The sequence below is a fragment of the Perna viridis genome, chromosome 6 (assembly GCF_037379345.1).
Source record: "Perna viridis isolate PV_CMFRI_1.1 ecotype Kerala chromosome 6, ASM3737934v1, whole genome shotgun sequence".
Classification (NCBI taxonomy): Eukaryota; Metazoa; Mollusca; class Bivalvia; order Mytilida; family Mytilidae; genus Perna; species Perna viridis.
The window spans coordinates 3,857,911-3,881,019 of record NC_142450.1 but is presented as its reverse complement, the minus strand read 5'-3'; the positions used below and the strand labels follow the sequence as shown (position 1 = coordinate 3,881,019).

The 23,109-nt window shown below is 33.7% G+C and overlaps 1 protein-coding gene across 13 annotated transcripts in view; it reads left to right on the top strand.

The window, feature by feature from the left end:
* The window catches only part of LOC148613260 (diacylglycerol kinase zeta-like), a 106,783-nt gene that overhangs the window by 13,738 nt on the left and 69,936 nt on the right, over nucleotides 1-23,109 (top strand). For all 13 annotated transcript variants that reach the window (XM_088586545.1, XM_088586555.1, XM_088586547.1 and 10 more), the window contains exons 2-4: nucleotides 8,374-8,479; nucleotides 10,981-11,064; nucleotides 15,923-15,997. In XM_088586545.1, coding sequence (XP_088442671.1) covers nucleotides 8,374-8,479; nucleotides 10,981-11,064; nucleotides 15,923-15,997 — 265 coding nt within the window. The remainder of the gene's footprint in view (nucleotides 1-8,373; nucleotides 8,480-10,980; nucleotides 11,065-15,922; nucleotides 15,998-23,109) is intronic.

The window sequence follows — 23,109 nt, the reverse complement described above, 5'->3', positions numbered from 1 at the left end:
ATTTTGTTGTAATATATTCTGCGCCTTTTCAATGAAGTCCTTTTTATATAATGCGTTACAGAAAATATTTCATGATATGAAGCTGGTGTTAGAATTCAATTGATAACTTTTTCATTCGGATTCCTCTATGGAAAAGGTGGAAGTTTTTTTTAAGCCAGACATCAAGGAAATCGTCACATTTAAAAACCAATCTAAGACTTGAACTATTTTTGGTAACAGTTCACTTTCCTTATTCATTAAACGCCTTTGAAATCCTTTATCTAAGTTGACACATCTTTCATGTTTAATAACAGTCTACAAGCCAAAGGCAGTCCTAATTTCATTAAAGTCGGACAGTTATTTTAACAATGTTGAAAACCATTGTATCATCTTTAACCAAATTTAGTATTTTCCTGCAGCAGAAATATTCTCATTTTGTCAGATGCCTGACAAATTTGTGATATTGAATCACAGTTTTTCCACAAAATTGTAATTTCATCCATGCTATAATTTTTGTCTTTGTGTTTTTGGTCATATCTCACTGTGTGATATTGGGGAATTGTTTTTGCTTCATTTATCTTTGAAGTTATTGGATTTATAGGGCATTGAATTTTATAAGTTCATTATAAAAGTAGTGTTTTAACAATATGAAAAGCATATGAAAAGTAGTGCAATGGATACCATCCTTTTGTGGAATTTCTGGCAATGAGAGAGTAGATAGACTAGCAAAGGAAGAACAAAACAAGAGCAACAAAATGACCCAGTTAGCATAGCTGAGATGAAGATGGTTATAAAATCTATATTCCATACACCTCAACCACATGATAGTTACCATCAGCTGTCAAGATCCGACAAGATCTGAGCAAGTCATCAAGTTGACACAATAGATTTAATCAACATTTATATTGAAAACTGAATGCAGTACCATCTCCAATGTATCAATGTGGTGAAGTGGCACATTCTTCAGATATGTACAAAACTCAAAGACCTTAGTAGAAGAAAAATTTGGGCAATACCACCTAATATTCACAGTAGGGAAGTTGGGAATACATTGTACCAATTTGAGCAGACGTGTACTGCACATTCAGTATTATTGCAATTTTGTCATTTTAAACCAAAATATAATTTAAATTTTACAATTTTGATCATTTCTATGTCAAACATTCAAATATGTTGGTTTTTATTATTCAAATAACATCACTGCACATTTTTCACATGTATAAATTAAACCTTTGCAATAATAAAGTGGTCAGTGCCCTATTGCAAACGTGTGACTTCTTCCTCTTTTCAGTTTCTTCCTTAAGTGTAGTGATAAGCTTCCTTGACATGCATTAGAAAGATGGGAATGCTAGTGAACATTGTTTACATGAGAGAAAAGTCTCACGGGAGAGATGATTCTACAATCCAAATCTATTTTATTCTAATCTAATGTATTGAGTGCCAGCTCTGTGCTGTGTGATTCGTGCTGTGTGATTCTTAATGCGAAAATAACAGACAATCCTAATCAGGTAGAAATATTTGGAAAAATTTCATGTCTCGAAGTAATGTCGTGAAAATGGATGTTGACTTTTGGCAAAGTGCTTCTTAAGTGGGCGATACTATAGTTAGAATCCATGTACCAGTATTTTTTTTCTGCTAGAAAATATACAGCAGACTTTGGCTTGAATTGTGGTTTTTTGAAGTAAAGGCTTGTTTATTCATATGGTTAGAATCAATGCCCATGTGTATTGGTTTGTTTTCTCTATACCAATATATGTTGCCAGAGTATACTTCAGCTATAGAATATCTGTATGTCTTTACCACTGACTGCCCTGGTCAGTAAAGTGAGACCTGTCTAAACTGAACTCTGAGAAAACTGCTTTATCCCTATAGAACATTCAGCCTGATGCTGGGCTCACAGTTCAAGCAGGTTTCACAATAAATTTTATTTTTGTCTATTTCTCTGTAATTTGGTTATTGATTGCAACTAGATTTTTGGTACTTTTGTTCGTTTCAAAATGTATTAGTTAGTTATCCTCTTCATCCTGCTGGGACATAAGGCACCTCCGAGCTTCCATCGCTTCTCTCTGTCCTTTATAATGTACTGAGTCTGCCCCCAGGTGTAACCCAGCCTTTGAATTTCTGTTTTGATGGTTCTCTTCCAGGTAGTTTGAGGTCTTCCTGGCTTTCTGGAAGTGTCCAATGCAAAGCTATCTGTGGTGTTCTCTTACTTGGCATTCTCAGCACGTGACCTAGCCATCTAAAGACTGTTTAATTTGTGTTGTAATATTGTTACAGTTCAAACTTTTCAGAACATTGATGTTGCTTATCTTGTTAGGCAAAAATATTGTTTGGAATTTTACGAAGGCAGCTGTCCTTTTAGATTAAATTGGGTTTTGAATATGAAAACACCTTCATGGGTTACAAAACAATAGTATGTAAAGTTGTTGGTTTTATTTCATGGAGACAACCCTTATTAGTTTATTGACTCATGCACCTTCATAGTAAAAGACCCCCTCTTTAAAAAAAATAAGGCTAAAAACTATCAATTTAAGCAATAATGTGGTAAAGATCATTGAAAGTTATTCCTCCACTGTGGACTGGTGGAAAAAGTAACAGTCACCTGAGCTGTAGTGTACTTAGTCTAGATTGATAAATCTCAGGTGTTTTTCTCATCTGTAAACACAAATGAAGCAGTAAAATGTATATTGAGGTATAAATTTAGATATTTATCTGTCTAATAGAAAGACCATTTCATGACAAGAAATTATTCTAACAATGCTATATTCCATGAGTCAAAGTTTTTGGGAGTCAGTTGTTTCCTCAAGGAAATAGCTTGTGTGCAGAATTTGGGTTGGTTTTTGTTTTTCACAGAATGGTTGACTTGTGTAATTTCTGTGAAATGTCAAGTAATTCCTAGTCCATGTTGATGCCTTAGACATAAAGCTTCATGGGTAATACAGGTTTCTGTTCTCTACATAATATACAAAGTTTAGAGCATTGACTTTGTGTAATGTCATTCCTTTGAGGCTGAAAGTGTGATGAATGTGGTTTTTAAGCCTTTATCTGTTTTATTTGTTTTTAAGCCATTGTCTGTTCTGGCAGATAGATATGTACTGTGTGAAGATACTTTAATTCACTGAAACCAATTTTCCTATTTTTTTTTTGTGACTGTGTTTTGATTTTATTTCAGTTCTCTATGAAATTTTGCATTCCATTAGGAATTTAAAAAAATATTTGTTTTTGACCCATCCTTAAAAAAAACAAAAAAAAATGTAACCCTTGCACAAATTAAATCTTCTACAATATAATAATTTGACCAGTGGTACATTTGTAAAAGCAACAAAAATGGCACCCATTAAAAATGAAAGAAAGTGTTGTGTCTCCTAGCCAGTAGACTGACTAATTGCAGGAGAAAGGTCTGTTTTGAGGGAATCTCCAGAATCACAGAAATCCAGAGGGTTAACGTGTGTTAGTATATTATATATTTTTTTTCCAAAATGTACTTAAATTTGATATTCTTTCAATAATTTTACTTAATCTTAGAAATTGTGATCAGATAATGTTTTTGTAATATGTTGTGGTATATGGTTATTGTACCATTGTGGTATTTGTGTGCCATTGTGGTAAATGAATTGTGTACCTATTCCATTTGAAGCTAAATAGTATCCATGAATGTTGGCTTCAGGGCACAATGAGCCCTGAATTAATAATATAATTCCATTACCTACCTTCAGTTTCTAGATAGCTGTTCTCCTCTTGAGTGTCAGTCCCTGTAATAATCAGGTGTCAATGAACATAGTATGAAAAAACTCATCTTTTTGAGCCACGTGCGAGTCCTGGTATCAAAAGAATAGGCCCGCAGCAGTGCTAAGCTTGTCGTAAAAGGCGACTAAATAATGCTCAGAACTATAGTCGGGGGCTGGGGCACTCTGCTCACAGAGCAACTGGGTTTGTGTGCCCAAGGTGGTGGAATGGGGTACTCCTGGCATGCTTCATAGTACGGAAAACCTGATTGCAAACCATAGTGGTGCACCGTGTTGGGAAAGATGCCACGTTCCTCACATGTTAAAGAATCCTGCTGTGGTATTCTCCACAGGAGGCTAAATTGCCTGACCCTACCCACCTCTCTCTATTTCCAGCAGCATTCTTAAATTTGTCGATCCCAGTATTTTGTGTCCCATCCTTTCATTTCATGTTCATCACTTGAATATAGCTGAAATATTGCTGCATGGGCATTAAACTCAAACAATTAATCAATCAATCAATCAATCATCATTTTGATAGTGTAATTTGACTATTTGCACCATCAGAATCAAGGAAAACAGACAAGATTTTCCATATCATACTGTACCATTGAGTTACAATTTCATTGAAATGCACTAAAAATGAACATTTCAAGTGCAGATAACTCTATCAGAAACCTCATTTTTCAAAGATTCTACGGAAAAATTTCTGCACAAAGCCAGTGATGCAGAGATCAAATAATGATCTTTTCAAATAGAGAAAGCATCCTTGAGTGATATTACATTGTCAGATCGATGTGGTTTTGACATGTATGTTTCTGATTTTTCCCATTTTGCCTGGTTCTTACAAATACTTACACTTACACTTGAGCAGTCATTGAAAGCCATATTAGAACTATTTTAAACCAAACACAGCTTTCTCCCCCCCCCCATTCCGCAGTCAGGAAATGTTGCAGGTCACCACTTTTGTTCTTATGGCCTATCAAAACTTCCTTAAAGGTGTAGCTGCACTTATTGATGACTTTTTGATGATTTCTGAAAGTATTTACTATTTTGGATTTAGGTTATACGCTAGTGCATCAGTTTGTTTCACAATATACATTTTTTTTTGCATAGTAGTGTTTTATTAATTACTTTTTTGTATTTATAATTTAATGGTTATATTATTTTTGAGTTTCCTTCCTGTAAAAAAGTTTTTTTTAAGTCCTACCTACTTATCCATGTTGGGAAACATAAAAATAATATACAATTATATTAGGCCTAATCTGGAAACCAATATAAAGGCTGCCTAACCTAGATACAGTACTGAAAGTGAAAACTGGGTTTAGCGTAAATGTACTTTTTAGAGATTGTCTTGACATCTGGCTTATATCAGGTGTTTAATTTATCATGTTCTGGTGTTGGAAACATTGAACTATATTGGATTGATTAATGAATAGATATTAGTAATTAACAAGTTACTTTCTGCTAACCATGATTAAGCAGGCACGATTTGGCTGTAGTTTTGTTTTGGGCCTTTGAGTTTAGTTAATCAAATGATGAGTAATTTAAGTATTGTATCCACAATATTATTGTAGTACTTGATATATTTAAACCCCCCCCCCCTTCCCCCCCCCCCCCGGAAAAAATGATGGTGGCTCAAACATCTAAATATTTTTGCATTTGAGAATATCAATTCAATTTCCATACTGTTTATTTTCACGCTTTTATGTATTCTATAATGAGAAGACATATTTGAGGCAACTTATTTTTGTGATTTTTTTCCCCTGCTTGTCATATTATTAGTGAAAATAAGTTGGATTATACTGAAAGTGTTACTGTCAGAATTTTTAAATGTCCTGCAAATCCATAAATATCCACCTGCTTAGTCTGATATAAACATTTTAAACAGCAAAACCAGTGTAAATAGAACTCTTCTTGGACTTTAAAAAGTTGGTTTAGTTTATACAGGTTTTTGGTTTACAGAGGTTTTTATAAAATTATATAAGAGACTTTGAAAGGGTTCGGTTTATTGACAGGTTTTCAATTGATCAACTACCCAGAAAGATTGGTCATACCAATATGTTTTTTGATATTTTGTGTTTACTGTCATTTTTATTTTCATTGTCAAGATGTCTGGTGTTAACAGTTATTTTGTTATTATTCAGGGTTGCGTTTGGACAGGTTTTTGGGATTATTCAGGGTTTGGTTAGACAGGTTTTGGATTAGACAGGTTTTTTATTCAATGTTTGGTTCAGACTGGTTTTAGTTTATTCAGGGTTTGGTTTCGCTGTATATTGAATTACAATATATACTCTACAAGGTTCCTGTGGATAAAATGACAAATAATTAATGGGTTCAAATTATATGACAAACTTATTTTCCATGGCAAAGTATTGTATCTCAACTTCATTAACTCAATACTTTTTATAGAATTCCTTTTAAGTTTGTTAATGGAATCCCTGCAAATTGACAATAATAAGACTATATACAGAATTTACATGATAAATATAGTTTGTTTTGGAGTCTTCTTAAAATCATGCAATTATTATTTTGTGCTTATCTAAAGTCTTATCTAAGACAGTGTCTTCTCAAGTATTGGCTTAATTGTTTTGTATTCATAAATACCTCTAGCGATGCTAAATTTAGCTTAAAAACTGCCATAAATAGCATATATCTATAAACTGCAAGGAAAATGAAGATAAAAATAGCATCTTTGTTTCCAAGAATACCTTATTGATGTAAATTGTGACATAAAAAAATAATCAAGATTAGATATTTATTCCGGTAAAACTTTTAAGTCCCTAAGTATTTGGCTGTGTTTATTGGATGTCATGACTTAAACATTAAAGGCTGTTTAGTAACTCTGTCTTATTGTTCGAGCCTATTGATATTTGCGTCAATAGTCGGTGTCAATTTTTTGTTGTTGCTTTAATTAGCACTTATGTTGTATTATTGATGTAAAACTTCTCTTTTATTATCCTATGGGATTTGATTTTAGACACAGATTTTTTTGTACTTTAGCTGAATGAACGCCATGTATGATATGATATTGTATGACGCCGTTTATGAAGCTTAGCTAAAAGGAGATGCTTATTTTAGAATTATGTCAAAGAACTTTGGTTTATTGGTATCAACTTTGTGGATTTTTATTTTGTTATATGTTATAGGGTAATAGTTTATGGTGGTGGATTCAGCGATTTACATAAGAAGAAAAAAAAAGGAAATGTTGGGGGGCAATGCAGCCCGCATTTTTCTTCAAATATGCATCATATTCATTTAAGTGTTTATAATAAAATGCTGAATAATGAATTTGCTTGGTATGATTTCTAAGTAACTTTCGTTGTATAAACATGAAAAATAAAACGTTAAAAAAAGTTTTTTACTTCAATGTGTATGTGGGGGCCTTCCCCCTATCTGGATCCATCAATGGTTAAAAATTTAGGTCTTTAAACAAATTTGATTTTTTTAAAAATATAATTTTAATGAAAAATGACATATCATTGTTTTCTGCTGATGAGTTTGTTGAAAATCACTAAAATCTTGAAGCAGGAATTTGATGGATAAGTTCTTGCCAAATTTGTCTAAATATTCATTCCTTCAAGTAAAATCTCACTTGCTTCTTTGAATGAATTCTGTTTTTCTTTGTAAATCTAGTCAAAAAAAAGGATCTATTTTTATTCACATTTCTTGGGCAAATTTAATTAAGCGACTAATTTGAGTGACACAAGTTCATTGACTTGTGGAAAATTATGGTTGAGCTGCTGTTAATTCAGATTCTGGTGATGAAACACCCAGTAAAAATTGTTCATTAAACAAAGAATTCTATTGTGTTAGGTAGTAATTACTTTCAAATGTCTTGACCTGTAATGAAGACATTTTCAATGGATTTTCTGGTAGCAAATTCCAAAGTTGGTTAGGCTTATGTAATACTAGTAGTTACTTTGATGAGATTCTTAAATTGTATAGAAAAGATCACCAACAAAAGAAAGTAGGGAAAAAAAGGGGGAGGGCATTTGTACAACTACATTGAGATTTTAGATATACTGATTACTAGTACTATTTGATGATTAGAGTCTGTAATTTTTTTGACATGCTCTACAACAAGAAAAAGATTAGTCCTTAGCAGTGGTGTTGTTTTTGTTTTTGTTTTTTTTTTTTCGAGGGGAGGGGTAGGTCTTTTGGTAGAGAAATTAAGTGTCAAATTTTGTTTAGCGTATGATGTCTTAATCTTAATATTGTTATAACATTCAGAGACTTGAACTTTCTGCAAGTGAAGGAAGGTGGAAAGCGGAAGGTTTTTGAGATGGAATAAATGGCTGAAGAATATTGTATGCTTTTAAAAACATGTAACCTTTCACTCTTTGGAAGGGTTTCGAGATGGAATAAATGGCTGAAAAATATCTAAAGCTTATAAAAAGCCCTAACCTCTCACCCTTATATGAAATTACCATTTGTTTTTACATGAATTATCATAAATAGCATTGGGCCTTCTAAATGCATAAGGAATACTTTTGCTTTCTTTCGTAAAGTTCATATTAGATATTTACTGTTTCTTCTGCACAATTCTTAGTTGCATTAAAAATTAACAGAGAATGAAGAAAGTTGAATAAGTGAAACCAGGTGGATAATTATTTCAGATTCTGTTTACATGCTTGTAGCTAATTACATGTATTTTTTGTATTTTCAGAAAAGCCATATCTAAAAATACCCAGAATCATGCAAACTATTTACATCCAAGTCATGCAGAGCATGGCTACAGAAAACGAGAGCTTCGGTCCACAGTTGATTGGTCGGTAAGTACTCTTGGTCATAAGGATGTGGGAAAATTTTTAAAAATTACCAATTTCACAATGTAAGTAATACTGGTACCCATAATTCAGCTGATTGATCGGTTTGTTATATGGTCCATAAAGCCAGGGTAGGATATCACTCAAATTCTAGCCAGTCCTGAACACAATTTTTCCCAGTTTTTAGTGGAGTCTGAGTTGCTCATTTACTTTTGTTGCTTTCTATGTATTATTTTAGTTACTTTATGTTCTTTGTTTTGTATGTCTGTTTTCCATGTCTGGTCTTTGTCCCTGGATTACATTCTTTTGATAACCACTATAACCTTGGTTCTCTTGATTACTCTTTCAATATATTTACTATATGGCTATCTAGATTTTTGCTAAAATTAGCCAGCCCTGCCAAAAAATAGCCAGTCTCAGGCTGGCAGGCAGGCTACACTATTTCTAAATCTGATAAGGCCACATGAAGTTAATTTATAGATTCTCGTCTCCCTTTACCCAACTCAAATTATTATTGTGCAGTTCATCTTTCTGGATGCATGTTTTATTGTCCACATCTGTCTTGACATTACTTTTAGGCAATGGCTTTGACTTCTGGTTAAAACAAAGTTAGAAACCATGACAAAAATAAATGTTGTATGTAATCCAAATTTTGTAGGCAGTATATTGTGTGATTGATCAAATTTGAACACAGGTGACTTGGATTTTATATGAGAAACTTACCAATATACTCAAATTGCTCTTGTCTTTCCTTCTGACTCTCTTCGGACTTTTTTTTCTCTACTGGCCCAGGCTAAATCTCTCTGACTTCTTCATTCCCCTCATTCTGTCACTCATGAGACACTTAGAAGTGCCATGATATAGTTGATTACCAACAGATAATTTACCACACTAGTTATTTATAGTGCTTTATAGAGTCTTAAGCCATATATGATTGTAGTATGCATGTTTGACAGCTTATGTAAGCATACTCAGACTTCTGGAAAAAAAACATGAAATCTTCCTATCTGCCCAATTTTTAGGTTGCTAGTGGACAGGAATCCCAAAATTGATGTGGCTTAAGTCTTGTGAATTAAATTATTAAAATAATAGTAAGATATAGGTGGATGGTCACTGGGATTACAGTCACTGGGATTATGGTTGCTATGATTACAGTCACTGGGATTACAGTCACTGGGATTATGGTTGCTATGATTAGTCACTGGGATTATGGTTGCTATGATTACAGTCACTGGGATTATGGTTGCTATGATTACGGTCACTGGGATTACAGTCACTGGGATTATGGTTGCTATGATTATAGTCACTGGGATTACGGTCACTGGGATTATGGTTACCATGATTACAGTCACTGGGATTACAGTCACTGGGATTATGGTTGCTATGATTACAGTCACTGAGATTATGGTTGCTATGATTACAGTCACTGGGATTACAGTCAGTGGGATTATGGTTGCTATGATTACGGTCACTGGGAGTACAGTCACTGGGATTATGGTTGCTATGATTACAGTCACTGGGATTACGGTCTCTGGGATTATGGTTACTATGATTACAGTTACTGGGATTATGGTTGCTATGATTACAGTCACTGGGATTATGGTTACTATGATTACAGTCACTGGGGTTACAGTCACTGGGATTATGGTTGCTATGATTACAGTCACTGGGATTATGGTTGCTATGATTACAGTCACTGGGATTATGGTTGCTATGATTACAGTCACTGGGATTATGTTTACTATGATTACGGTCACTGGGATTACAGTCACTGGGATTATGGTTACTATGATTACAGTCACTGGGACGATGACAATTATAGGTTGAAAAGCTGTTTGATATTGGCAGTTGTAATATTTCATGCTGCTATGTTTTTTTGCTCATTTCTAGAGATCTGATAACATTCCATTTACGGTTGCATCAGGGTAAAAATTCATGTATTTTGTACTCTTATGTATTTTGTATTCTTGTGTACCTATTTGTCAAACTGAACTTAAGTGTGAGTACCTCTTTCTATGAAAACATTCATTAGATGATGTTCTAGACAGTGAAACATGTTGATGCGAAATTTCAAGGGCAAACAGACATATTTTTGGCCTGTCTGTTTCTACCAAAGGTTCTCCTTATCATAATCCATTTTGTTAAGAATTGTATTAGAATGAAATCTCTCACACGTATAAAACCCCCTCTCAACAAGTGGGTGATGTCTTTGAATCACCTTATCTGTATAATTTTTGTCAAAATTGCCTTGACTCCCAATGGATGGATTGATTTCAAATTTGGTATGTAGCTTTACTATATATAGATGGGACATACATTGTAAGTGATTTTGGTTGCTGTCCCTTATCAACTTCCTGCTTTGTGTGACTTTACTATTTTTCACTACATGATATAAGAATAAGTGGGGTCATATGGTGTTTTTCATTTAATATTTCACCATTACTATAGGACCAGCATGATATTTTCTTGGCTTGTATTGTAACTGAACTTTTCTTTTTTTTTTACAGGAGCAAGCTGTCAACAGTGAGCACATGTGGGTTGAAACAAATGCTTCTGGTGACTATTGTTACGCAATGGAACCAGATTGTATGGTAAGTATTGTGGGGTCAATAAGTAGAACTAACAGGTAACATATAGACCATGTATGACATCTTTTTATAATACTGCAAAATAAATTGCTGGTTTTTAATGGTACAGGGCTGTTGTTGTCTATGTTGTTATTGTGGTTGTCAAATTAGGCAATTGGTTTTCATGCTAGGGGATAGCATTGTATAGAATTTTACCATATTACCTGAGTAAAAGCACAGTAGATGCATGTCAAACACAAAATTGAATTAATGTTAAAAAATGCAAAAAATAAGTATTACAGAAATTAAATTTACAGTATACAATTGTACTGACTACCTTGATCAAGTCTGACAGTGCAATAGTTTTGTTTGAGATAAGCCAAGTTATTCTGGAACTGAAATAAATGTTTTTCACATCACTGAGACCTTTAAGGAGCAGTTTTATTGCATTCTCTGGTGTGACCATTGGCATTTACAGTTTCACTAGCTCAGATGTTCTGCAACTTGTTTGATCAGCTTCTGAAGTAGTGGCAAGTAGTTTGGTGATTAAGTAGTACTCCAGCTAAGAATCATGCAAATTCTGTAATGATACATCCCGAAAAAGGCTACATTTTTATTTTTGTTATTAAATTGCTGTATAGGTCTATATGGTGAAGTGCCTAATCATTCATTCATTTCAATCTGTCTGCTCTTAGGAGATAATTCACATTGAAAATCCAATGTATTTTAGTGGCATTTACAGAGTTGTCTACCTTTATTTTTATTTACAGTACATTCTATATAATTTATATCTCTTATAAATAAGGGTTCTATGAAAATGCACATGATATTTTTGTTAACTTAGCATTTTAAATGATATATATATATAAAAAAATATGTAGGCTTTCTAACTATGTAGCACATTTTGCATGATTCTTAGCCGGACTACTACTTAAGAATGGTATTTGTCTATCAGAAATACTATGAACATCTTATTTAAGTTAAGAACTTAATTTCCCTGATATTAGGCAGTCGGTGTAGTTTAACTTTTTACTCTTTGATATTAAAGATAATCCTCCATAGAAACACAAGTCACCTTATCCCTATTTTGTTTCTCGATTGGCCAAATACTGATAATTTAGTGATGATGAATAAATAATAAAAAGAAAACTGTATTGAAAATTGAAATTGCATGCCATGTGTTTTTTGTTTTTTTTTCCTGAATGAAATGTAAAAAATTATAAGTAAAAGAACAAATTTTACTGCTTCTGCTATATATTTTTTTAAAGATAGTGCTTGATCATAATGAATTGAAATCACCAAAGTGTAATTGAAATATAGGTAATGATGAAATCGTGACATTCACAGATAGTGTTTGTCTGTGACATTCACAAATTGTGTTTTCTTCTGTGTGACCTTATTAGGTTCTGAAAACCTTCCTAGCATAAACTAGGACGTTGTAACGTTTTGAATTATACCTTTGCAATCTGTCTGACAGTTTTGTAATTATCTTTCAATTTTGTAAAGTTTTATCCTGCTCAGCAGGATATAATTATTTAACATTTTTTAAAAATTATCCATGTTGCCACTCTTGAATTTTATAAAAAATTTTACATATATTTTTCCATGGAATGTCATTATTGGGTAATTTATATTACAGGCCCATGAAAAATGGATTCCATAGTTTTTGGCAACTTCCCCTCCCCAACTTCGAAGCACAAAAAGTGTTCAAAATTTAAAAATGAGTATGGGAAATCTATGTACAAATTATACTCCTCTGAATCCCCTAACCATATACTAGATACCCCTGAGTTCAACAGCAATTTAAATACATTATCCATGGTGAATACCAACATAGTGGCAGATTCGGGGCTTGGAACAACTCTTCTTCCATCTTTTTAGCTCACCTTGACCAAAGGTTCCAGTGAGCCTTGCGTCCATCGTCCATAAACTATTCATATATTGCTCAACTACATGAAAACCCCATGACCAATTTTAACCAATCTTGGCAGTGATGGTGTTTGCAAGATCCACTTTTGGTTTAGCTTGATTAAACAAGAGGTCATTTAAACTTCCGATTGGCCAGTTTTCAAAGATCAAATCCTCTGAAACCACAAGTTCCAATGTTTTGAAACTTGAAAGGGTTAATGAGTTCAATGCCCTTTACAAATGATCCACTTTTAGTGGATGTTAGATAGCTTAGCAGATGGCTGTGGCCACGCAAAGTTGCAGTTGAGACCCTATGGGGGAGCACATTTTGGCTTATGTCTTTGTTTTTACTTAGCCAATGGTGACCAAAATTGGCAAAGTAATAACAGTGACAGCTTTAACATCGGATAAAATTTGCATTCTGCTTGATTAAACAGTGTGGTCACCAGAGGCCATTGAAGCTTTAAATGACCCAAGGATATGACCTCATAATTTCAAAATCTCCGGGTGAGCCATTTAGGCACTCTAGAGCATCTTGAATTGGAAAACTTATTAAATTTATATAAAGTTTGGGCAAAAATGAGCTATCAATAGCCTGGATTCCCCTATCAAAATCTTTGGATCTACCATTGACAAGATCCCCGTGCAGGTCCAGGTGTTTAAAAGAATAGGCCTTCAGCAGTGCTAAGCTTGTCGTAAAAGGCGACTAAATAGTGCTCAGAAACCTAGCCGGGGTTAGGCGCTCTGCCTACAGAGCAACTGGGATGTGTGTCCCCAGGTGGTGGAATGGGGTACCCCTGGTATGTTACATGCTGGGGTTGTCAGGCTATAATATGGAAAACCTGACCGCAAACCATAGTGGTGCACCGTGTTGGGAAAGATGCCACGTTCCTCGCACGTTAAAGAACTCTGCTGTGGTATTCGATAGGAGTAGGAACCTTTGCGCTCCGCCACAGGAGGCTAAATTGCCCGACTTTACCCATCCCCCCTTTTTGTAGTGGCAATCAAAATTTGTCGACCCTGTTGTCCTTGTGACCCATCCTTTTTTTTATCATTTCATGTTCATTTTATCATCCATTTCATGTTCATTGTCTGAATATAGCTGAAATATTGCTGCTCGGACATTAAACCCCAACAAACACACAAACAAAAACCATTGACAAGATGTAATATATATATATATAGAGCTTTTCAAACTGTAAATAAAACATTATGCACAAATAATCTCACAATACAGTACCGGTATACTTATATTTCTTCCACAACTTAACAATTCACAGATTTTTATGACGAATGTTGATCTGATTTTCTATGCATTATGAACTATTAGCATGAAAATATGACATTAATGTCCCAAGAGAATTATTGCGGACAAAAAATGAAAGATTTAATGACCAGTTCTGTCAAGAATCTTACAACACAGAAATTCATGTGGGAGTTTTGTCTAGGTCATAGTATCTTGATCTACACTATGGTTTTGGTAGTTTGTACAGTTTCCACTTGTTCACAGTGGACTTTTTAATGGAATTACAGAGAAATCTGTATTGACCGAACCCTTACTTAACTGGAAACCTGTCTAAACTGAACCCTTAGTCAACTGGAAACCTATCGGAACTGAACCCTTAGTCAACTGGAAACCTGTCTAAACTGAACCCTTAGTCAGTTGGAGACCTGTCTAAACTGAACCCTTAGTCAGCTGGAAACCTGTCCAAACTGAACCCTTTTTTTAACTTGAAACCTGTCTAAACCAGACATTTTATGTAGTTCTTATCATATAAGTTTCTCTATTTAAAATCTGTATAATTCAAACACCTGTGAATTAAACACCTCTGGGGTTTCCATTTTGAATTTTTTTCCCAATATACATTTCTATTTAAGTACAAGTCCACATAAAATTCAGACACTACCAATGGTTAAGTGATTCATGGTGAAGAAAAACCCACCAAACAAATGGTGCTTTTTCAGTCTACATATGCTATACTTTCACAAAACAACTATATTTTCTTCATTCAGATCTGCACTTTTAAGAAAATCATACATTCATCTCCCACTGAAATCAACCAAATGAATCCAAATCAAGAACGATAACTCTTCCAAAGTGCAAATTTCATGTACAATCTACATGATTTTTATCTCAAAAGCGCAACAACCTAATGAAAAACTAAGACTGGTTATGTGATCATAAATTGTTTCTGAACAAGAAATAAAACTGAATTTGGTGGGTTTTTAACATGCATGAATCACCTTCTGTCTGATTTTTAGAAAGACTGGTACTTAAAGGCTTTTGTTCTTGCACGAGGTTGGTAAAGTCATCTAAGTGTTTTAAGAACTTGAATACTAATCCATATAAAAGACAGACAAAGCAAATGGTAGAGGTAATTCAAGGGTCAAAAATAAACAACCACACATGACATATTTTTATAAGAACTTTAACCAGTCTGTCAAATTGAAATGAGGGTTATGGGGGTTGTGTAGAATCAGAAGTAACATACATAAACCTAATATGGAAAGTGTAAAATAGATAGAAGTCTTTTGTATTCAAATTATTGATCCTGACAATATTAATTTTATGATAGATTATTTTGCATGTTTTTTTGTTGTTGTTTTGTTATTTTGTTGTTTTTTTTAGCTTTTGTTTTCTACTTTCTGTGGCAGTTTTGGCTCATTTTGAACTAAACTATCAACAAGTAATTTTTACATTACATACATCCTGTTAGCATTGATTTTATTACTTTAGTTGTTGGGGCCTTCCAGAGCTCACTTAAAGGTGTGTTTACACTTGTTGAAGACCATTTGGTGATATCTGAAAGTTTATACAATTTTGGACTTAGGTTATTCACTGCTGCAATTGTTGTATTTCACCATATTGTTTCCTTTATTGCAATCTGTGTTGTACTTAACACAGAAAACTTTACGTTAGCTATTTATCAATTGCAGTTAAAACGAAAACAATGTTATATTTTCTCTTTTTCAGAAAACGGGTCAAAGAAGAAAATGTGTAGCATGTAAAATAGTTGCTCATCAGGGCTGTATTGCTATACTGGAGAAGGTAGGTTTATATATTACAGTTTGTAAGTCTTGTTGTGTCTCCCCTCATTTTTGTGGGGGAGATATATTGTTTTTGCCCTGTTGGTCAGTCTGTCTGTCTGTCACATTTTTGTAAGTGCAACTCCTTGGAAACTACTGCACACCAAATTTCATGAAACAGTTGGTAAAACATATGTTGTCATTCATATTACCAGGAATTTATAATCCACTGAATTTTGTGGGAGTTATACCTTATTGAATTTGGAATGGGGAGATTTTAGCTTTTTCCTATTCGGCAAAAACCAAACTTTAATTCACAATTTATATTTTAAACTGGAATTATTACCACTGAAAGCATTAAACACCGAAGACTGATTTGTGTTTAGTTTGTTACTGCTGGGTACATCAATGTCATCAAAGTTTCAGTAGTTTCTGTTTTTGTAATATTAAAGTGTGACTGAAACTATTTATGTGCATGTAATTTTAAATGAAGGAATGCTTCAGTTCATGTTTTAATTACGATATGAATATAAAACACTTGCTGCAAAAATGATTTTTTTTTTAATGGAAAATGGTTTTCTATTGTTGTTAATGCTAAGAGACCTTTGTTTTCATTTAGCAAGCTTAACGAAGCATACAGACTTCACTTCAACATTCCCAAAACAATCACTATGTGAAGATAACTTATAAGGCCTCTGATAGAAACAAGTGGAAGGTATATTGAATGCGTTCTTTAATTTTGTCAATAATGCTTCCTTCGGGAGTAAGTTTTAGAGAAATTACATTTTTCTAACCTGAAAGTAATTCATTTGGTTAACCATGGTCTTGTTTATTTTGGGGTTCGGTGGAAATTGTTTTTAAGGTCTTATATAGGTTAGATATACACTACAAATTAGGTTGATTTTACAATACTCACTTGTCCATGGGGTGAGCTTTGGATATACACATGGTTCAGTTTGATTCTACTCATCCATACTGTGAAATGTTTTTAGTATACAGACTTTTCAGGTTGATTTTACAATATCCACTCTTTTATGGGGTGAATAGTTTTAATGTACTGTCCATTTGGTGAATACTTTTGATGTACAGTCCATTGGGTGAATAGTTTTCATGTACAGGTCATAGGGTGAATAGTGTTAATGTACTGTCCATAGGGTGAATAGTTCATTCTTTCATTGGGTGTACACATTCATCAGGATGAAATTACATTCATGTAATATCCATTCATTCAATGGGGAGTCATGTGCTTCAGAATGAGTTTAGAATATTTTCTTGACCTTGTGATATTAGTATACACTACCACTTAGGCTGATTTTACTTCATCAACTTGTCCATGGTAGAAATTATTATTCACTACAATTATGACTATGATGCAGATTAATTTGGCTGAAATATAGGAATGGAGGGAGGCAGAACAGGACTGGAACCCTTAGCTAGCAAAATGGTTCAAATCATGGTCTCTTTGCTTTTACCTGTTTCTCATTTTATATGGCCACAAAAGAATTTTTATTTGTCATGTTTCACAGATTTTGAAAAAAATAAAAAAATCTGTCAAATTCCTTTTTATTCATTGATCTTTGGGATAAGAATCAAACTTTGGGATGAGAAATGAACTTTGGATGAGAATCGCCATTGAAACAAATATTTTTCCTACATTTGATTGGTTAATTTTTTTTGGACAATATATGTGATTGTTTTATTTTTAATCCATTAAATTTGATTTTTTTTTAAATAACCCATGTATATGGGCCCAATATGGCAATTAACAACAACCGATTAATTATTGTTTTTTTTTTAATCCTGACCTCCTGATGAACCCTTGAGTTACAAATAACTATGAATTGCTAAGTAATTAATTACTGTGGAAAAAATAATCAAGCTTTACATGTCATGGAAAAATCAGTTATTAAAAAGTCATTTATCATATTTAGGAAAGATGATTAGAAAAATACATTGTATTTTGTTGGTTGGAGTCTGCTTTGATGGATTGGAAAAAAATGGGAGTGTATTTTGTTGAATGAATGGTACAATGAAACAATTGTCTGACCCTGCCTTGACTGTACAGTATGTTTGGTTCAAACTGGTATTTATTGTGCCAGTTTTCAACATACATTTTAATTGCAATGAAGGGACTTTATTAATCATCATTTTTAGACTGGGTTTTGTGTTTTTTCAGGGTTTGGCTCAGACTGGTATATATTGCACCAATTTTCAACATACACTTTAATTGAATTGAAGGGACTTTATTAAGCATCATTTTTAGACTGGGTTTTGGGTTTTTTCAGGGTTTGGTTCAGACAGGTATTTGTTGCGCCAATTTTCAACATACACTTAAATTGCTACGAAGGGACTTTATTAAGCATGTGGTTTAGACAGGGTCTGTGTTTTTCACAGTTTAGTTTAGACAGGGTTTGGGTTTTTTTCATGATTTGGTTTACACAGGTGTCACTGTATGTAGAAATTGATGTAATGTACGTTATTTATTGTCAAAAATCAATATACAGGAGAAAAGAATTTTGTGGTCATCATTTTCACTTTTTGCTACAAATCTTATGTATATTTCAGTGTAACCTGTCTTAACAGTATAAATTACTTGGTTTAGACAGGTGTTCAGTTTACACATGTGCAAAAAACTTTATATATAAACTAATATAAATGACTTCAACAAGTGTCAGGGATAGACAGGGTTTGTCATTATTTACTCTGTAGATGGGTTTTTGTTTATGCAGGTAGAATTTTAGTAAATTTCCTGCTCTATTTGTTGGAATTTGTTTGAGAATGCCAAATTTTCTTTAAAAAATGCCAAGAATTGATACAGCTCAAAGTTAGCAAAGTCATTAACCATAAAGTTATCAAATTCGTTAATAGTTACCTAATTCAATAACTTTAATAAATATGGAGTTTTCCAGAACTGGTTTGACAGCACCAAGCAGGACATCAGTCTCACTCAGTTTCAACACAAAATCCTTGTGCCTAATTAACTTCCCATTGATGGCTTACTTTGTTCTGTAATATCAGGGCCTGGTGCTACAAAATTCTTTTTAAAAAGATTATTTTGTCTAGCAAAATCTCCAATGCTTAGTTGACATAACATCATCTGTGTTTGGAGTTAAGTCTACTTTGTAGAAATAAAATATGTGTTTTAGATATATTTTTTTTTTCATTTTTATAGTACCATCTAGCTTTTTAACCCATTGTGCTAACAGTGCTTCAGAACTTTGATCCAGTCAGATGATATTTATATGTTACTTAACCCTCTACTTGGGATAGTCATATTTTCATTTAAACAGTACAAAAAAGTAAATCTATTATAAGAAAATTGGCTAATTTCAGAAGATCATATGTCTCAGATGCTTAAGAATTAAATGATATAGTACCATGATGACATCGCTGCTCTCTATAGGATTAGATAATCAATGGGTTTTGTTATTATTCTCCGTAATTGACGTGAGTTGGTATGGTCAAGCATCAGTTTTCTAGAATCCTGACAGTCGGTTGGTATTTAGATATTACAGGAACTATCATTATAATAGTAGTTATCAAATTTATTACTGCTACTAAACATTTCTTAAAAGACAAATTACTGGTATCAAATTTTTATGGTTCATGATAATCTTCTTTCACTGTTGAGAATTTCCAATATACAGTGAAACCTGTCTAAACTGAACCATGAGTAATCAGAAAACCTGTCTAAACCAAATCCTAAATAATTAGAAAACCTGTCTAAACTGAACCCTGAGTAATCAGAAAACCTGTCTTAACTGAACCTTGAATAATCAGAAAACCTGAAACTGAAGCATGAGTAATCAGAAAATCTGAACCTGAACCATGAGTAATCAGAAAACCTGTCTTAACTAAACCCTGAATAATCAGAAAACCTGAAAGTGAACCATGAGTAATCAGAAAACCTGTCTAAACCAAATCCTAAATAATCAGAAAACTTGTCTAAACTGAACCCTAGAAAACCTGTCTTAACTGAACCCTGAATAATCAGAAAACCTGTCTAAACCAAACCCTGAGTAATTAGAAAATCTGTCTAAACTAAACCCTGAGTAATCAGAAAACCTGTCTTAACCAAACCCTGAATAATAAAAACTTGTCAATCAAACCATGAATAATCAGGAAACCTGTCTACACTGAACCCTGAGTAATCAGAAAACCTGTCTAAACCAGACACTTTTTAAAAGTCCCTTTGTATCAATATATATAAATAGTATTTTGAACCTTTGTAAACTGAACACCTGTTTTAAGCAAACTTTTAAAATCTTAAGTTCGGATTAGCTAGTTTTCACTGTCTATATAGCAAATAATCTTTAATTTAAATTCTTTTTCATCAGTATGATATTTAATTTTCTGTCAAGTAACATATCATGATAATTTCAGATTTAGGGAGGGCATTTTTTAAGTTGATGATTGCATCTGCTTTTTGCAAGGTTTGATTTGTGGACATGTTCGGAAATAGGAATGTAAGAATCACCCAAGAACTGAAAAAGGGTGGGGGGGTTCTAATTAAGATGAACATGTTGGTCTTGGAAATCTAGGATCTTTATAAGAAGTTGAGGGTTACAGTAGCAGATTCTTGAGAACCACCTTTACCTTGATAAACTTATTTATTTTGATGTATGCATTAACCCAGAAAAATACTGTATTTCCATTTTTGCAAATTGGAGGGGGGGCTGCCCCTCCCCCATGGATACACCTATGGGTTGATGCTAAAACCCCCATTTTTTTTTGAGAGGCAGATAGGTTTGATTTGTTTGTGTTTTGCCATCCCCTATGTTTTTGGAAAGATGACATTACAAGAAATTATTTCTTGCAGTAGCCCAATATTGTATTTCCTTATCACTAGTAATGTTGTACTGGTCTTGAAATGCAAGACAATAATGAAATACATTTTTCACATCACAATTCATATGTTATACCAGAGCTTGCCATAACTATGCATACTATTTGTACCATGCTAGACTTCTAACAATTAGGCTTCTGAAACAGCGTTAAGTTGCTACAAGATTGATGTCATCAATACTGAAGTGTTATGGTTGTCACCATGACCTTGTGGATTGTTATGGTGAATCCATCGGTACCATGAGAACTGATTTGTTCAATTTGTCTAGTTTTACTTTACTCCTTTACTCTTTTGACTACCTCAGACTTGACTTTTTGTGAGCAGCTCAGTGGGTGTTTCTAGAAAAGCAGAGGATGCATACCCTACAGGTGCACTTGGTCCATTCACCCGGTTTTTAGTGTAGTCCGTGTTGCTCATTTACTTTTATTGCTTTGTATGTATTATTTTGGTTATTTTATGTTCTTTGTTGTATGTGTCTGTTTTACATGTCTGGTCTTTGTCCCTGGATTACAGTCTTTTGATTTCCGCTAAAATCTTGGTTCGTTAAATTAATCTTCTATAAACTGTTTAATGTACTTGCATAATCAGAAGATATTGATCTTTTATGAAACACCTATCTAGTCACGTTATCAGGTCATTGTATTATTGTACTGCTATTCTTGTATAATATTATTATAACTTGAACTTTATGCACCTTCCCCACAAAGTTCAAGATTTATTTGGAAACTTTGAATTACATAATTTTTATTGTGTTTATTTCTTTTTATTTTCAGTTATTTATTGTTCATATCTTTGGTAGTGTTTTAACTACTGATTTTACTGATTTTGACTGGTGACAATCTTATTCTGCCCATTCGTGTTGAGCTGTTTATCAGACACACCAAGCAGAGCTGAATTTTTATTGTATTAGCTCACAGAAGCTAGCCCACACTGGGTCTCCTATGCATTATTTTGACTCCAAGCCATCCAGTCATTAATCTATTTTTAATGCCTGTTTTAATGTCATTTTATCATCATAAGGCATTGCTCTTTAGAAACTTCTACATTGTTACATTATCAGGTCTCTTTCAATGATTGAAAGGTAACAAACTCATTTATATTGTAACATAATACATTGTATAATGATTTCTTTGGTTCCTCAATAGATTTGCAGCTGTGCTGAAAGATTTGCTGTCTGTCTTCAGTTGAAAACAAACCGGAAGGAACACCTGATGTTCTTTAATTTTTTTCCTGCCTACTTCACAAAGAAAAGAATAATGCATGCAAGCACTAATCTGAAGCTGTAGAATGTGACACTGTCCTTCAGGGCTGTATGTTGTGTCAGTGTGTCATTCAAAGCTGTAGGTTGTATCAGTGTACCATTCAAAGCTGTAGGTTGGGGTGATATGCCATTTGAAGCTGTAGGTTGTGTCAGTGTGCCATTTAAAGCTGTAGGTTGTGTCAGTGTGCCATTCAAAGCTGTAGGGTGAGTTGGTGTGCCATTCAAAGGTGTAGGTTGTGTCAATGTGCCATTTAAAGCTGTAGGTTGTGTCAGTGTGCCATTTGAAGCTTTATGTTGTGTCACTGTGCCATTCAAAGCTGTAGGTTGTATCAGTGTACCATTCAAAGCTGTAGGTTGGGTTGGTGTACCATTCAAAGGTGTAGGTTGTGTTGATATGCCATTTGAAGCTTTTGGTTGTGTCAGTGTGCCATTTAAAGCTGTAGGTTGTGTCAGTGTGCCATTTAAAGCTGTAAGTTGTGTCGGTGTGCCATTCAAAGCTGTAGGTTGTATCAGTGTACCATTCAAAGCTGTAGGTTGGGTTGGTGTACCATTCAAAGGTGTAGGTTGTGTCATTGTGCCATTTAAAGCTGTAAGTTGTGTTAGTGTGCCATTTGAAGCTGAAGGTTGTGTCAGTGTGCCATTCAAAGCTGTAAGTTGTGTTAGTGTGCCATTTGAAACTGTAGTTTGTGTTAGTGTGCCATTCAAAGCTGAAGGTTGTGCATGAAATTAGCAAAAATTTCAAACAATTTCAAACCCTGTTGTATTGGTAGTATCAATTTGCCGTTTTGCTTAGAAAGGCCTGGCAGTCTTGTTTTCTCAATTGATGGGACATAGATATCTTTATTAATGATTAATCACAATTATTAACCGATTTTTTTTGTTTCTACAAACAATAACTATGTCTTACTGAATTTCACAGTCTTAATAAATATGATACTCTATGATATCAGAGAACATTTACAGCCTCTCAGTCATTACTTTTCTTAACATACGTAATGAACTAGAATAAAGACACGATGTAATTCAA